Source organism: Acinonyx jubatus, chromosome F2 (genome assembly GCF_027475565.1).
Source record: "Acinonyx jubatus isolate Ajub_Pintada_27869175 chromosome F2, VMU_Ajub_asm_v1.0, whole genome shotgun sequence".
Lineage (NCBI taxonomy): Eukaryota > Metazoa > Chordata > Mammalia > Carnivora > Felidae > Acinonyx > Acinonyx jubatus.
This window is the reverse complement of record NC_069394.1, coordinates 37368059-37385724: the sequence shown is the minus strand read 5'-3', so window position 1 is coordinate 37385724 and position 17666 is coordinate 37368059. Positions and strand designations below refer to the sequence as shown.

The 17666-nt window shown below is 35.3% G+C and overlaps 1 protein-coding gene across 7 annotated transcripts in view; it reads left to right on the top strand.

Annotated features, from left to right (window-relative positions):
- Positions 1 to 17666, top strand: part of VPS13B (vacuolar protein sorting 13 homolog B) — a 794855-nt gene that overhangs the window by 494087 nt on the left and 283102 nt on the right. For all 7 annotated transcript variants that reach the window (XM_053208413.1, XM_053208414.1, XM_053208412.1 and 4 more), the window contains exon 31: positions 12982 to 13185. In XM_053208413.1, coding sequence (XP_053064388.1) covers positions 12982 to 13185 — 204 coding nt within the window. The remainder of the gene's footprint in view (positions 1 to 12981; positions 13186 to 17666) is intronic.

Sequence of the window (17666 nt, the reverse complement as noted above, 5' to 3'; positions counted from 1 at the left end):
GGAATTATATATTATTTTAATCGAAGCCATGCAAATAAAATCAATTCATTCTAAAACTTAATGTTTGAAAATTAATGAAAGAATAGTATTTAAGAGTTGTACAACTTTATTAGTGTAATAAGGAAGAGACTGCCTAATCCTGTGAAACTTCATAGTGTGCAGTGTACGTAATGTATTTAAAAGTTAAAAGGCTACAATGGTTTTGTTATTTCTTTTCTCTCTCATAAGCCAGCCTAACTTTTCTAGGCTTTCTTTTGTTCTTGTGTGTGTGTGTGTGTGTGTGTGTGTGTGTGTGTGTGTGTGTGTGTGTGTGTGTGAAGTGTTGTCAAGCAATCTCTTTCACATCCTGGACTTACAGAGTTGGCTATTTGATCCTATGTATGGGAATTTTGTATTTGTTCCTCTTAAATTTCATCTTATTAGTTTTGACTCTCTTCCAGTATTTTGAGATACTATAGAATCCTAAATACTCTCATTCATTATTATTAGCTGTACTTCCCAACTTGGTCTTTTGAAAATTCGATAAGAGTGATTTATATGAATTCATTAAAATTAATGATAAAAACTATTGAATTGAGCCAAATCCTCTGTCATGTTATTAGAAACTTTAAATAATTATTATTTGGATCTGGTATTAAGGCAGCTCTAAATCCAGTTTACTATGTTTTTTGGCAAGTCTGTATTTCTCAAATATATTTTTTTATGTTTACTTTATTTTTGAGAGTGTGCGAGCAGGAGAGGAGCAGAGAGAGATGGGGAAAGAGGATCCAAAGCAAGCTCAGCACTGACTGCAGAGAGCCCGATGTGGGGCCCAAAGTGCAAGATCATGACCTGAGCCCAAGTCAGATAGATGCTTTAACTGACTGAGCCACCCAGGTGCCCCTCCAGTATATTCTAAAAAGTATCTAAACTTAGTCATTTGCACATCTTTATAACATCAAGTTTTATAATAGTGATGTTGTTTTCTCAATGCTGTCATGGTAATATAACCAAAAAGGGGAATAGGCTTGTCTTGATTTATTCTTAGTTAATTCATATAACTCTTTATATCACTTTCTATTCTAAGTGCTCAGAAACGTTCTGAAGAATGAATGAATAAATCAATGTCGTTAAAGATCAAAAACAGTTTTCTTACAAAATTGAGGTAGCACTTCCATTTGTCTATATTCTAGTGTATCTTTCAGTAATTTCTCTGAGATCACACATGGGTTCTTTGATGACATCAACAATTCTTCAATGCAGTGCATGTTCATTTAATTCATTTCTTTAGAATATATTTCTTATGTGATCAGAGTTTTGTATAGTTTGATATACTTTTCACATTGAGCATACATTGTATACTCTGTATCTTCTTAAATCATCTTGCAAGTCTGTACCCCATTTATAACTTTTGTGAGCAGATGAGGACTTACCAGCTCAACTCCAACTGTTTGCTGGAGAAAAAAAGAAAAAAAAAATCAAAGCTTATATTTTCCTTAAGATAGAATGTGAAAATCTAGCTTCTTACTTTTGTAACCAATGAGAATATTTTGAGAAACTTCAGAGGTATGTTATATACTAATGAAATTGCCTATAATTAAGCCATCAGAGGAAAAAAAATGATAAGTATTGTTGTCATTATTACTTTGTCATGTTTTGTGGATTTGTGCACATGACTATTTAATATTTGTATAACTGGAAAAAAGGTGAGTTTTATTATTGCCCCATCATAAAACCATTTTTTGATGTAAAATTTCTTCCTTATTGAAAAGTTTGTATTGAATAAAAAGTAATTTTAATGTGAAATGTATGAAATTCTTAGAAAATAATTTAATAATTAGATGACTCCATTTTTGTTCCTCTATTATTATAAAGCCTTTCTTTCTTTTGAGAATGTGAAATACATGATGAATGTTTTAGTATTGATTTTATCACTTGGACTAGAATTATAGAGAAATCATTTCTTACATAATGTTCTGTTTATACTCATAGAATTATTATAGAGCCTATTTGTTTAAACAGAAGTCTCTGTATCCTCAGTGTACTTTCGAATTTTATAATATGGAGTGAGACTAGTGGATTCAGTCTGAAAGCAGACCAAAGCTGCTTTCTTATCCATTGTTGCAATAACAATAACCAGGTGTCATGTATAGTTTATTAAACATGTTAATTGAAATTACCACTTAATCCCTATGAAAACCTATGTAGGTACCAGTATCCCCTTACAGAAGAAACTGATATTCACTGAGTTAGCTGACTTCTCCAAGGATATATATCTTGTAAGTGGTAGAACCAGAATTTGAATGTAATTGTGACATGAAAATTCATGTTCTTAGGGCGGTACCTGGCTGATTCGGTCAGGTAGAACATGTGACTCCTGATCTCGGGGTTGTAAGTTCCAGTGCCATGTTCGGTGTAGAGATTACTTAAAAATGGAATCTGAAAAAATAAAATTCATGTTCCTAGTACAGTTTAATTATACTGCACTTTCTTTGACCATGGAACTCTAATGGTAGCCAACTGTCTTGCAAATGTATGTCATTCATCATAGCATGGGCTGGGTCAGAAAATGTAAGGGGGTCCTAGGAAACCTATCTCCTTTATTGGAGGTATAATTAAGAAGTACATATCCTGGCATTTGTGAACCAGTTGTGCTGATGAATGTATACAAAACCTAAGATGAAGATGGAGCTCTAGAAATCACTAATATTGAAGGGACAAACAGAAAAGAATCTAGTAAAGGAGATTAAAGAAGGACAGTTGAGGGAGTGTGGAAGCACACAAGCTCATGGAAGAAGTTTTTAATAATGAAAAACATTTCTATAATATCTTCCAATATATATAAATCATTTACTTGGTGTCAGATATTACTTTGCATGAAGTAACTCATTTGACTCTCTTCAGTGACTTCACTTTTCAAATGAATAAAATGAAGCACTGAAACTTTAATTTGCTCAAAGACACCCAATGGTTTGTGACAGAGCTAGAATCATCCATCAGGGCAGGCTAAGTGTGCAGTCTGTGCTCTTCACCACATGCTACACTGCCATTTTGAATTGTCAAATATCCAAAAAGGTTAGGTGAGTTAATGACTAAATGTCACCCTTTATTATTTTTTTAATATGAAATTTATTGTCAAGTTGGTTTCCATACAACACCCAGTGCTCATCCCAAAAGGTGCCCTCCTCAATGCCCATCACCCCCTTTCCCCTCCCTCCCACCCCCCCATCAACCCTCAGTTTATTCTGTTTTTAAGAGTCTCTTATGGTTTGCCTCCCTCCCTCTCTTTTATTTTTCCTTCCCCTCCCCCATGGTCTTCTGTTAAATTTCTTCAGAATCCACATAAGAGTGAAAACATATGGTATCTGTCTTTTTCTGTATGACTTACTTCACTTAGCATAACACTCTCCAGTTCCATCCACATTGCTACAAAAGGCCATATTTCATTCTTTCTCATTGCCAAGTAGTAGTCCATTGTGTAGGATAAATGTCACCCTTTAGATCTGATAATTAGAAAGTCAGTTGGGGATCTTTTCCAGGAAAATTTCAGAGGACAGGTAGGGGTGACCAACCTGATTGTTCTTGGTTAGAGAAAATAAATTGTGAAAAAATAGAAATACTGAGAGAAAAATAAGTTTCTGGTTAAAAGGGAATGTGAAAGAAAGGGTGGTAGCTAGAGAGGATGCAGGGTCTTAGGGAGAACCTCTCTCTCTTACTTCAACATAGTTTTGCCTGAAGGATAAAGATACAAGAGAGAAAAAGAAAAAAATGATTGCTCTAAAAGCCCCAAGGGAAGAGAAGGACAGAGACAAGAATATTTGTTATTTATTCAACTTCGTATGTTAAAAGCCTACCAGGTGTCAAGGCCTGTGGCTAAGTTCATGGAGATGAGTAAATAGACACTGACCCAACTTTCCAGGGTGAAGTGAATTAACAGTATCTTGACCTTTCGAAGAGAAGAGATGCTTCCTCTAAAGGTCTCTGTGAAGGAAGCAGGACAAATATTAATGTCTCTGTTTTATAAATGGAATAGCCTTGGATTTACTGGTTCTTGTCCTTGCTCCTTTCACTTCAGGTACCAGAGATATGATGTTCCAAGTCAAAGAGATGTGATACTCTCCGTATTAGAATTTGGTTTTAAAATCAATACGGGTGCTAGTTTTGATTAAAACAAACAAGGGAGGAAACATATTTTTCAGTCCCAGTCCAGACCTGCTGAATCACAGTTTCTGCAGGTGGGAACTTAACATTTTTAACAAGCTCCCAGGTGATTCTTCTGCACTCTGAGGATGAGAACTCCTGCGCTAAGTCTTTGGTCATGGAAATCTGCCGTAGGTCTCAGCCTGATGGTCAACTATTTATATCCCCTGCCCTGTATACTCTCAAAATTACTATTATTATAGACACTTGGTGATAAAAATGGAGACGTTTAATTTAATCAAGACATATAAATTTTACTTCTTACATTCCTATTTTCTGGCTTAACATTTTGTAAACTTACTGCTCTCAACTGAGCTGTAAGTAATGAATTTTATTTCTTTACAGTGAGCTCCCAAGATAATGCCTATTCAGCAGTGAGAAGTATAAATGGTTCAACATGAGCTGTTCCTTATGTAAACATACAAAAGGCCTGACCCAGACTAAATCAATTTAAAAAGGAAAACATTAAAGCTATGTTTCCTGTTAGATACTTAAGGTCTTCTTTGGTTCCTTATGATTATATTATTGACCCAACTATTGCAGACTTTAGTTTATCCTCCTACACCACCTGCTGAACGGTTCAAATGGTATGGAAGATGAGTTTCGGAAGGGCAAAGCAATTACAATTATAACTCCTACATTTTAGCCAATAAAGCAGCTTTTTGTGTTAAGGGCAAGGAAGTTATGGGTATCTTGACTCACCCCCTTTCCTGATTTGAATTGCTAAGTGGTCTTAAATACTGTAATAAGGAGAGAGAGCAAAGTTGGTAGAGCTAGAGGTATGTGAATTTGAGACAAAAAAATTTGATTCTATTTATGATATCAAACATTTCCAGGAAAAATTTAATTAGGAAGTGAGTCAATATAAGCTTTTCTTATTAAGGTATTTTCATTGTATTCTCTACAAGCTTTATTGAGGTAAATTGAGAAATAAAAATTGTATATGTTTAAGGTATACAAAGTGATTGTTTGATATATGTATATAATTTGAAATTATTACCACCACCAAGCTAATTAACACATCCATCATGTTACAGTTACCTTTTTTAAATGAAAATTCTTAAGATCTGCTCTCTTAGTATATACCATTAATTATCATCGCTATTTTGTACATTAGATCCCCAGAACCACTATTCATCTTATAACTGTAAGTTTGTATGTGTATTGTTTTTTCCCAGGTTTATTGAGAAATAATTGACATATATCACTGTAGTTTAAGATTACAGCACAATGGGGCACATAAGTGGCTCAGTCAGCTAAGTGTCTAACTCTTGATTTTGGCTCAGGTCGTTATCTCATGGTTTATGAGTTCGAAACCCGTGTCGGGCTCTGTGCCAACAGCATGGAGCCCACTTGGGATTCTTTCTCTGCCCCTCCCCTGCTCATGCTCGCTCTCTCTCAAAATAAATAAACATTTAAAAAATCATTATAAAAAAAGATGTACAGCATGATGGTTTGATTTACATATATTGTTGAAATGATTATCACAGTAGATTCAGCTATTATCCATCTTTTCATATACATGCAATAAAAAGAAAAGAAAGAAGAAACAGAAGGTTTCCTTGTGATGAGAACTCTTAGGATTTACCCTTAAAACTTTCCTGTAGATCATGTAGCAAGCGGTGTTAGCTATAGTCATGATGTTGTACGTTACATCCTTAGCACTGATAAATCTTATAACTGGAAGTTTGTGCTTTTTGACCATGTTCTTTAATTCTTCCCCTACCTCTGATAACCATAAGTCTGATCTCTTTTTCTGATCTCTCCCTTTTTTTTTTTTGATTGCACATATCAATGAGATCACAGAGTATTTGTTTTTCTCTGACTTATTTCACTTAGTATAATGCCTCCAAGGTCCATCCTTGTTGCCACAAATGATTTCTTTGTGTGTGTGTGTTTTTTTAATAGCTGAATATTTCCTTGTGTGTATGTGTATATTACATCTTTATCCATTAATTCATTGATGAACATTTAGGTTCACTGCATTTTGTAAAGTAGGCATTAATATTAGGCATTTTGGTTCTTGCTAAAGTTTAAAGCTCTTTTCCTATCGTGAGTTCCCTAGTAAAGTATCATTTTATTAGAATTCTTTGCTCTAATGAGTTTGCAGTTTCTTATGCTATGAAAATGTAGTGCACTAAATCAAAGCTGTCTTGATTAAAATGTATTTTCATTTTTGGCTTTGCAGTCAAATTGTCTTTCACTTCTTTTTTTTTCCCCCTAATTTTTTTTTTTACTGATAACAACCTGTTTTTAAGTTATAAAGTCATATACTTAGGGAAAATTGCATTTTAAAAATTGCAAAATGATTTCTAGCATTTGGAGAAATGAAAATAAATTATCTTCAAATTGTGTCTGTACTTATACCTTCAAGAAAAGATAAATACATCTTTTGCAAGACATCTTGTTCTCTTATTACTTATTTAAAGTTAATATGGTATTTGAACACATTTTGAATGTTTTTTATATTTAATATTGAAAAAACACTTTGAATATTTTATAATGACTGAAATGGGTTTAAGTGTACATCAAACAAAATGGGCATCTTACACTTTAAAAAATAAAGATGAGTATTTTAAGTTGAGGAAAAAAATAAGTACTTTGTGAAAAATGAAGTGAATCAATGCACCATTGTATGTTTTCTGACTTGAATTGAAAATAAGTCATAAGGATCACATAATTGGAAAGAAAAATTAGATTTTATTACCTAAGTCTGAAAAAAAAATTACCCTGTATTCATTTTTAACAGAGAAAAATCAAACCAAACTTGTAAAGCTAATTCTTTAAATATATTTGATTTTTATAGTAACCTAAACTAATAAGCCAAATGGCCTACCTGTATTATTTGTAATAGTAATTTAAATTTTATATTGGGAAAATGCACAAGAATACATTGTTTTTTAGATTTGATATCTCAGGAGGCTAAAAAATTATTGAGGAAAATACGTTTTTTAAAGATGCAACTGTATTTTTAATTGGCCTAAACTTTCCATTACCAATTGTTTGTTATCTTAGAAAATGTGGGGGGCAGGGGGCGGTTATTACAAACTAACCAGCATGCTATTAAAATGTTTTTAGATTGATGAAACAGATCAAATTAGAAAATTTGGGTAGAATTCACTCAGTTTGAGTAATTGAATTGAGGGTCATTCGTGCTGTTTGCTCAGGCTTCTGCTTTTTCAGAACCCTCTTGTGTGCTTTATCTGGGTGAGCCTCTCTTCCTCTCACTTAGTAATCATTTCACTTTCATTTAACATTTTATGCAGAGACTGAAGAGATCATCAAAGTAGGATGATTTTTTTTCTAACACTGAGGTTTTTATGATGTGGCAAGTTCTACGCTAGACTCCTTCTCTTAATTCTTACGATTAAAACAGAAACTAAGCTTTTTCTCTACTCTTGACTACTGTACTATTACATAAATTCTGTAACTTTTATGGCAGAGGAGAAAATGCCAATTTGCTAGATAAGCCTGACCTGTGGGCTGCAAATCTTCATCCCCAAAGCTGGGCCTAGTGCATTCTCGGACATTTTGTGATGGAAGGACCTGTCTTTGGCTTGAAGCCTCACTAGCCTGAGGCTTTACTTCCTTCCTTCTCCATGCGAACCATTCAGAGCATCTTCAAAGTGTCTGGATATGTTACCCTCTCACACATCTGGGCCTTTGAACCTATTGTTCCTTTGCCTGAAATAATTTTTTTCATTATATGAAATGAGATTGGGATTTTTTTTTTTAACTCTGTTAAATTCTGGACCCTTAGGTCTGGGTCAGGTGTCCCACTTACGTGCTTCCAATTGCATTCTATACCTAACCTTTTATAGAATTAACTGTTTTGCTATTGCCTATAAATCCCCAACTAGACTATAAGCTGAATTAGGGCAGGAACCACACAGGAACCCAGTATCCCTAGGGCCTGACATTGGGCCTAGCATGCAGTTGCTCTACTAAATATCCTTTGAATGAATGAATGAATGAATGAATGAATGAATGAATGCAAGTTTGCTCATTGGCCAGAGGGCTAGTTAGGAGAAGAGTTTTGACAGTCTTGAGTAAGACAAGAAATAGGGAAGAACTTGGATGCTTTTCACTAGTTATTACATTATCAACAGTTTTAACTGTCAAGATAAAGTTTTAAAGTAGTCATTTCCACATAGAAAAAGAGCTATAAAAGGACAAGTAGCATTATATTTGGTGGAAGAGATGAGAGGACAACCTTTATATAAATCGCACGGTGAAAAGGATAAGAAATCTCTTTAGGGACAGTGATAAGTTAGAGGAGAGACTTTTTTCTACAATAAATTGTAAAATCTTTGTTCCTATAAATCTTTCTAATATCCTCTTATTATCTGTTTTATCTCTACAGCATCATAGTTGTGTTTTTTTAATTGCAAAATTAATTTATTAGGCTTTCTATCTTTATCTTTTTTTTGTCTCGAATACTAGAGGTTTGTCTCTTTTAGGCTTTGTTGATCCTTCTGTGTCTTTTTTATTTCATTAATTTCTGTTCTTATTTTCTTCTAGTTTTTTTAGTTTATTCTGCCTTGTTATGTTTAGCTTATTAATCTTGGACTTTACCAACATCCCCCATCATAGTAGTACACAGTTATAATTGAAGAACCTACACTGACATATCATCATCACCGGAAATCCAGTTTACATTAGGATTCACTCCTCGTGTTATATGTTCTATATATTTGGACTGATGTATAATATGGTATGTCACGTGTCCATAAGTACAGTATCATACACAGTAACTTTCACTGCTCTAAATTGAGCACCTTTTCATTTACCTGTTGGCCACTTGTATGTCTTTGAAAGAATGTTTATTTCAGATCCTTTGCCATTTTTAAATTGGTTACTGGTGGCTTTTTGTTACTTAGTTGTAGGAGTTCCTTATCTATTTAGGATATAATTCCTTACCAGATACATGGTTTCCAAAATTTTCTCCTGTTTCAGAGGTTGCCTTTTCATTTTGTTGATACTTTACTGAGCATAAGCTTTTTGTTTGATAGACTCCCACTTATTTATTTTTGTTTTTGTTGCCTTTGCTTTTAGAGTTAAATCCAAGAAATCATTGCCAAGACTTTTGCCAAGGAACTTACCCCCTATGTTTTCTTCTCGGAGTTTTGTAATGTCAAGTCTTTCATAACTTCCTGCATAACTATAGCACAATATCAAAACCGGGAAATTGACATCAGTACAATCCACAGCTGTATTCAGATTCAACAGTTTCTGGATGTACTCCTATGTGATTATGTGCATATAGTTCTATGCAATTTTATCACATATGTAGATTATTTTAACTGCCATTGCAATCAAGATACAGATCTTACCACCGAGAGGCTCCCTAGGAGGGCCATTTTTAATTCACACTTTCACTGCTTATGTAGCCCTTTGTGACCCCAGCTTTATATGTAGGGTCTCCACTTAAGCTGATTCATCACCTTGGGTGGGCCTTGAGTTTTAAATCTCCTCCTGTGTAGTTACCAGAGCAGAACATCAGTGTCTGTGCAGGATTCAGCAGAAACCCTAAGAGCAAAAGCTGGCTTTGGCAGGTGCTTCTTTATTAATGTCCCTGGTTTTGCTTGGGCGCGCATCTAGGGTGGGGGAAGTTTGAAGTTTCTGTTCTGTTGTGCCAACTCTGAGAGGTGTTTAAAAAAATTTTTTTTCAAACATTCTGGTTGTTTCAGTCTGAAGATTCGTCCATGGTTTCTGATGTGCCTTATTTTGGAAACAGGTGAACCTGGAAATACTAAAGAACATTTATCTTGAGAGTTTTCATTATGGTTTTACATAATCAGGAAAATGGGCTTTGTTTTATTCTTGGTGGTGATGCATTTATGATTAGTTGTAATTTGATATGTTATTCATTCAGAACCATTTAAGAATCCATTCAGAAATGGGTGTAAAATTTATAATGGACCTTTTTATGAGTAGTTTAATTTCTTGTCATATATTTTATTTCTCTGTATTAATTTTAATATTGAAATAACTAAGGCACAGAGAAGTTAAATATTTTCCCCAAGCTCATGATCATTGGAAAATCTGAGAGTAAAGTTCATATGAATCTTTCAGTTATCCAGTTTTCTACAACTCGGATATAAATGGTTTTACCATTGGCTTTTAAGTTAAATGAACTTTCAAATCACGTTAAAAATACAGATACTTATTTCAAAAACAAAGAAAAAGAGAAAACATGAAATCTCCAACCCTGATTCTTAGAAAGCTTGAAATTTTAAAATAAGCATGCTTAGAAGTATCTGGCTGTTGCTAATTATACAGACCATTTGCATAGGGAAAAGAACCTGTGGGAAGTCACATTTTCCACAGATAGATAGGAGGAATATATCTCAATTTAAGACCAAGAAAAAATGCGGGGAATTTCAAGCCTACATGAAAAACTCTGATGAAATTCAGGGTTTTGTGGTTGTAATCTTATGATTATATATAACGTCCATGTGCCAAGGGAAATAGATTGATGTTAATGCTGGGCTGGGTTACTTTGTCTTTTAATAGAGCGCTGATTATATTTCATAGCATACTTTTTCTTTAGGGATTCTTCAAGTATTTTAGGTCACCTTAAAAATATGTTTACGCAATTTATTTAAAGTGTGGAAAGCATTGGCTAGTTTAAAATAAGGAAATGTAACTTTTCTACGGGGAATAATAATCTAAGAATAGGCTAGACCACCAACTGCCCAAGATATTTGCTGTATGTTTGAATTTATGTGCATACCAATTCGAAGTTTACTGTTTAAAGACTGTGTTCTTAACTACTGTGGACAGATAGGTTCTCCATTTGAGATGTATCAAGATTTGTGTCAGTTCAAATCAGGGAATTGAAACAGCATTTACTGATGGCTTCATAGGAGAGTTGTTCCTGACTTCAAGAAATTTATGGTACGTTGGGAAAAACTGACAAGTCATTGCGATGTTACTGTACTTCTAGAGAGACCCCAACAGTACAGATTAGGGAGAGAAGGAGTTTGGAGAAAGGCTGGTCAGGAAGGTGTTAATAGAAAGTGAAGTCTGAGATGGGCCTTTAAGCAGAATTATACCAATATTAAAATGAAAGAAGGGTATTCTGTCAAAACAGTGATATTCTAAATGTTACTCCGTCCCGTCTGCACCCTCATTCGTTCTTTTTTTTTCTTTGCTTTCATTAGGGCAAATTGAAAAGGTTCATGTCCATTTTATGGGCTTTATTTCTAATGCAATTATTTGGTTCAAGTAAAATTTTAGGCTGTTTTCCTTTGCATGCCCAGTCCTCCTAGATTGCAATTGTTCAAAGTTAGAAAAGAGAAGAAAGGGAAAAACAAAAACAAACAAACAAAAAAACAGCTTCAGCTCTTACCTTAGGGATCCTGAGAATTCATCCATCTCTTTCTCTGGCTCCTGCTATGGTTTCTTGACCAATGCCTGTTTGTTTCCCTATTCCCTCTTGTAACCCCCTCTGATATCTCCCTCTTATAACCCCCTCTGACATCTCCTTACCTGAACTGCCTGCTCATTTAGTTCCAGTTCTCTCCCAGCTCCTCTCTTCACTTGAATTCATTAGTATCAGCCCTCACCTTGCCTGGCGCATCCGATGCTATATCCATTCCCTTGCAGCTGGCCCACACACCTGCCATCTTGAGTCTCAGTAGTCCTCTACCTTCCATCTGTATTTGACCAGCCTCTGGGCATGGTCTGCTCCACACTGCTTACTTTTAGTCTTAATCAGATTCTTACCCTATTTCTGTAGTTTTTACACCACAACCCATGCTTCCCCTTCTCACCACCCCCTGCCAATTAATTTCATTAATGTTCAATTGCTGTAATTAATTTAGTTGTATTTTTTCTAATAACTGAGATTATAGATTTTTTCAATATTTGTACTAGTAAAAATATTTTTATTCTCTATATTATTTCACTTTTTGTGCTGATTGAAACTTTCATAAGGGCCATATATTATTTTCCTTTTGATAACTCCATTTAAAGCATTTATGAACCAAAACAAAACCAAAAAGTTCCCAAGATCACACAAACAGGTTTACCTGACCTCTGAACCTGAACCCAGTTCTTTCCTGCCCACCATATTGTCTTGTTATTTTCATTCTAAAACCCTCATGAAAAAGTTAACAATTTACTTCCTCTAATTTAGCTTTATGTTACTGATAATTTTATTCATTTGCACAGTATTGGGGCTAGTAAGATCAAAGTTTCAACTCTTTATGGGTCAGTTATCCTCACTGTGCCTCTATGTCAGTAAACAATATAGTCTTCTCAACAGGTTAGTCTACTAAACAAGGGCAAAGGGTAAGGGAGTACAAAAGATCAACAAGGCTCTATCACCTTTCCTAACAAGACAGCAAAGGCCTGAGGAAGGGAGGTTATTAGCATTGGAGAGAAGACTGGGTTTAAGTCAGAAAACCTGGATTTTTAAGTTGTGGTTTTGCTACATACTACCTCAGTACCTTTGGCTAAGTCTTTCTACCTCAATTGTTTCCTCTTCAGTAAAAAAGGAGATAATAGAGCCTCCACAACATCTCAAGGATTGAAATCATGTATGTGAAAGTATTTAGGAAAACAACACAGTGCTGGGAACAATATTAAAAAATCATTGTAGGGTAGAGTACTGGACATGATAACTTTGGGGTATACATTCAAGGCCTCCTATGTGGCAGCTTACCTGCCTCAGAGATTTGAATAACCCAGTGAATCCATCAGTAATCCAAAAGAAAAAAATGATAATGTTACTATGTTAGTGAACAAAATAAACAGAATATTTTATCTATTCAATTTTTTTCATTGCCTTTTCAGGAGAGCTTTGAACTTGGGAATTCTTCGAGATCCTGGATCAGAAATTGAAGATAGACAATACCAAATAGATCTGCAGTCCATCAATATTGGTACTGCACAGTGGGATCAACTAAAACCGGAGAAGGAAAGTGGCACACGAGGGGTGCTAACAGAGAGTGAAAGAAATTCTCAGAATCCAGCCCTTGAGTGGAATATGGCCAGCAGGTAGGAAATTATTGAGCAACTTTCTACACTTTCTAATATTTCATTACCAGAACAGTTAGTGATAAAATCTTTAGCATGCCCAACCTAAGTGCTTTGGTACCACTTCTGCATTTCATGACAAACATAAAATATATTTTGTAATTGTAGCTAATGATTTTTCTTGGAAATCTGTTACACTGTAATTATTACAAATTTAAGACTGTGTCAGCATTTTGTTTTTTTTTAAAGCTTGCTATTGATGAAAGACTGTACTTCAGGGCTAAGGATACATTCACATTTTTCCTTGAAATCCGTTGTATTCAAGGTCAGATTATTTAAGTCTCTCCTTTCTGTTTATGATGATAAGAGGAGGAAAGTAACGAAAGCTCTGAATTGCCTTTTTTTTTTAGTCCACTTTAACTAAAAGCACCCATGTTCACAGAGAACATTTTTAAAGGAATTAGTCCTGAATGTGAGTTACAAGATTTGTAGAGAGCCGTTACCATCTCACCAAGACTACTCGTAGTTTCTCATCAGAAAGTTAGGTAGAATTGTTTGCTAGAACAAAGATACTAGGCATTAAAAATATTTTTTTATATTGTAAACCTGAAAGTCTTTATGATTTTAAAAAGCGTTCACTATTTTTTTCACTTTTCATATTGTTTGGTGTGTGTGTGTGTTTGCTTATAAGATTCACTAACATTAGTTGCTTATAACACACCATGGTGGTTTGTTGATTGAATTTCTTTAAAACATTGTGTGTAAACTTTCTTGTATGCCTTTTGCAATGCTGATTGCTTTGGGGTTCTGCCCTTATACTACCAAAACTATATTTATCTACGTCTTGGCATTAATAATAGCAACAACTTTAATAATTGCTTATAAAATGCTTATCACTTACCTAACTTATTTAAATTAATTTTAACAGTAATGCTATAAGGTATGAATTGTTTTCTCTAATTCTACATGAGGAGTCTGAGGCCTACCAAGGTAAATAATGTGCCTAAAACCAAATACCAGGTGGTAGTCTGCTGCTTCTTCAGGCACCCACATTCTTTTGTAATTTCATTGTGGCCCTTTTCATAATGAGCTTCTTTCAGCTTCCTGAAAATAAGGTTTGTCGCTTGCTAATAGGCCTTGGTATGTGAACTCCACCTGGAGCTCTCTTAACCCACCCTGTTCGCTTGCCTAACTCCCATCATTCATCAGGCCTCAGAGTATAAACATCACATTTTCCAGGAAGTCTCCCCCTGAGCTTCCATGAGAACACAGAAAGTTCCCCTTCTGTGTGCTCTTAACATATCACTTAGCTTATGCCCCCTAAATTTGGGGTGTAAATTTGTGTGAAAAATCTCCCACTGCCGACCAAGGTACATTTCAGGAGAGGGATGCAGCCAACACTCCCAGCACTTGGTCCTGCATGGTGGATCTGGTGCACACCTCACATGCACTGCGCCAGTCCTGATCTGTTAACATCACATATCAGCCAGGGCCCCATCTTTCCTCCGCTTCACTCATTTTTCAGATCCAGGAAATTCCACCTTACATAATTTATAGGTCATCTTAAGAACTGCAAATTCTAGGGGCGCTTGGGTGGCTCAGTCAGTTGGACATCTGACTTCGGCTCAGGTTGTGATCTCACAGTTCACGCATTCGAGCCCCATGTCAGGCTCTATGCTGACAACTCAAAGCCTGGAGCCTGCTTCGAATTCTGTGTCTCCCGCTGTCTCTGCCTCTCCCCTGCTCATGCTCTGCCTCTCTCTCAGAAATAACCATTAAAAAAAAATAATTAAAAAAGGACTGCAAATTCTATCAACAAAGAAGGTGGGGTTATTTTCCTAGGAAACTTTATGACCGTCTCTCCTTAACTCAGCTGTATCTCTCCTATTCATTCTTTAATTCATTTTAGTAAAGAGTTTGTGTACCTGTGTGTGTTTTACTAATAGAATTGAAATTGAGGCGCCTGGGTGGCTCAGTCAGTTAAGCATCCAACTTCAGCTGACATCGTGATCTCGCGGCTCACAAGTTCGAGCCCCATGTCGGGCTCTGTGCTGACAGCTCCTGCTTCGGATTCTGTGTCTTCCTCACTTGCTCTGCCTCTCCCCCGCTAGTACTCTGTCACTGTCTCAAAGTAAATGAACATATAAAAAATAAAGAATTGAAATTCACATAATAAGATGAACTATTTAAAATGAACAATTCACTGGCACTTTGTACATTCACAATATTGTGTAACCGTTACCACTGTCTATAACCACTACCTCTGTCTTGTTCTAAAACATTTTCGTCATCCCAAAGTAAAACCCCTTACCCATTAAGCATTTTCTTCTACATCTGTCTCCCTCCCCCTGGCGCCTGAAAAACACCAATCTGCTTTCTGTTTCCATGGTTTTATGTATTCTGGATATTTCATATAAATGGGATCATACAATATGTGACCTTTTGTGTCTGGCTCATTCACTTAACATAATATTCTGGAAGTTTTTCTGCATTGTAGCATGTGTCAGTATTTCATTCTTAGTTATTGTTGGATAATATGCCACTGTATGTAAATACCAGAGTTTGTTTATCCATTCATCTGTTGATGGGCACTTGGCGTGTTTCCACTTTTTAGCTATTATGGATAATACTGCTGTGGACATTTGTGTACAAGTACCTGTTTTGCTACCTGTTTTCAGATATTAGGGATATATACCTAGGAATAGAATTTCAGGGTTATATGGTAATTCTATGTTTAACTTTCTTGAGGACCTGCGAAACTATTTTCCACAGCAGCTGAACCATTTCACATTTTCACCAGCAATGCTCAAGGTTCCAGTTTCACCACATTCTCACCACCACTTATTTTCCTTTTTTTTTTGTTAACTATAACCATCCTTTGGGTGTGGTTTTGATTTGTGTTTCCATAATGATCAGTGATATTGAGCAGTTCTTCATATGCTCTGTGACCATTTTTATATCTTCTTTGGAAAAAATGCTTATTCAAGCCTTTTGCCCTTTTTTAAATTGAGTTGTTTGGGTTTTTGTTGATAATTTATGGGATTTCTTTTTTTATTCTAGATGCTATACCCCTATCTGATACATAATTTATAAATTATTTTTTCATTTTCTTGATAATGATCTTTGCACAAATTTTTATAATTGATCTAAGAGTCCATTGCCAAATCCAAGGTCATGAAATTTTATATCCATGTTTTAAAAATTTTTTTAATCTGTCTATAGTTGACACACCATGTTACACTAGTTGCAGATGTACAACATAGTAATTCAGCTTTTCTGTCTGTTATGCTGTGCTCACCACAAGTGTAGCTACCGTCTGTCACCATACAACACTATTCCAGTATCATTGCCTATATTACCTATGCTGGGCCTTTTATTCTGGTGACTTATAACTGAATGTAATGTATCTGTATCTCCCACTCCCTTCGCCCATTTTGTCCATCCCCTTCACCCCCTTTCCTCTGGCTGCCATCAGTCCTCTGTATTTATAGGTCTGATTCCGCTTTTTACTTGTTTGTTTATTCTTTTTTTGTTTTTTTAGGTTCCACAAGTGAGTGAAATCATATGATACTTGTTTTCTCAGTCTGACTTATTTCACTTAGCATAATACCCTCTAGGTCTGTCCATGTTGTTACAAATGGCAATACCTCACTGAGAACAAACTGAGGGTTGATGGGGGGGTGGGAGGGAGGGGAGGGTAGGTGATGGGTATTGAAGAGGGCATCTTTTGGGATGAGCACTGGGTGTTGTATGGAAACCAATTTGACAATAAATTTCATATATTAAAAAAACAAATGGCAATATCTCATCCTTTTTATGGCTGCATAATAGTCCATTATGTGTATACTTATATGTATATCTTCTTTACCCATTCATCTATCAGTAAACATTTAGGTTGCTTCCATATCTTACCTATTGTAAGTAATGCTGCATTAAACATATATTTTTTCAAATTCATGTTTTCATTTTCTTTGAGTAAATACCTAGTAGTGGAATTACTGGATCATATGGTATTTCTGTTTTTAATTTTTTGAGGACCTCCATACTGTTTTCCATAGTGGCTGTACCAATTTACATTCCCACCAACAATGTACAAGGGTTACTTTTTCTCTACATCTTTGCCAATACTTGTTATTCCTTGTGTTTTTGGTTTTAGCCATTGTGACAGGTGTGAGGTGCTATCTCATTGTAGTTTTGATATGCATTTCCCTGATGTTGAGCATCTTCTCATCTGTCTGTTGGCCATCTGTATGTCTTCTTTGGAAAACTGCCTTCAGGTCCTCTGTCCATTTTTTAAGTGGGTTGTTTGAGGTTGTTTTTTTTTGTTTGTTTGTTTTTGGTGGGGAGGGGTGTTGAGTTATATAAGTTCTTTATAGATTTTGGATATTAACCCCTTATTGGATATATCATTTGTAAATATCTTCTATTCAGTAGGTTGCCTTTTTGTTTTGTTGATGGTTTCCTTCACTGTTCAAAAGCTTTTTATTTTGTCCTGCTCCCAA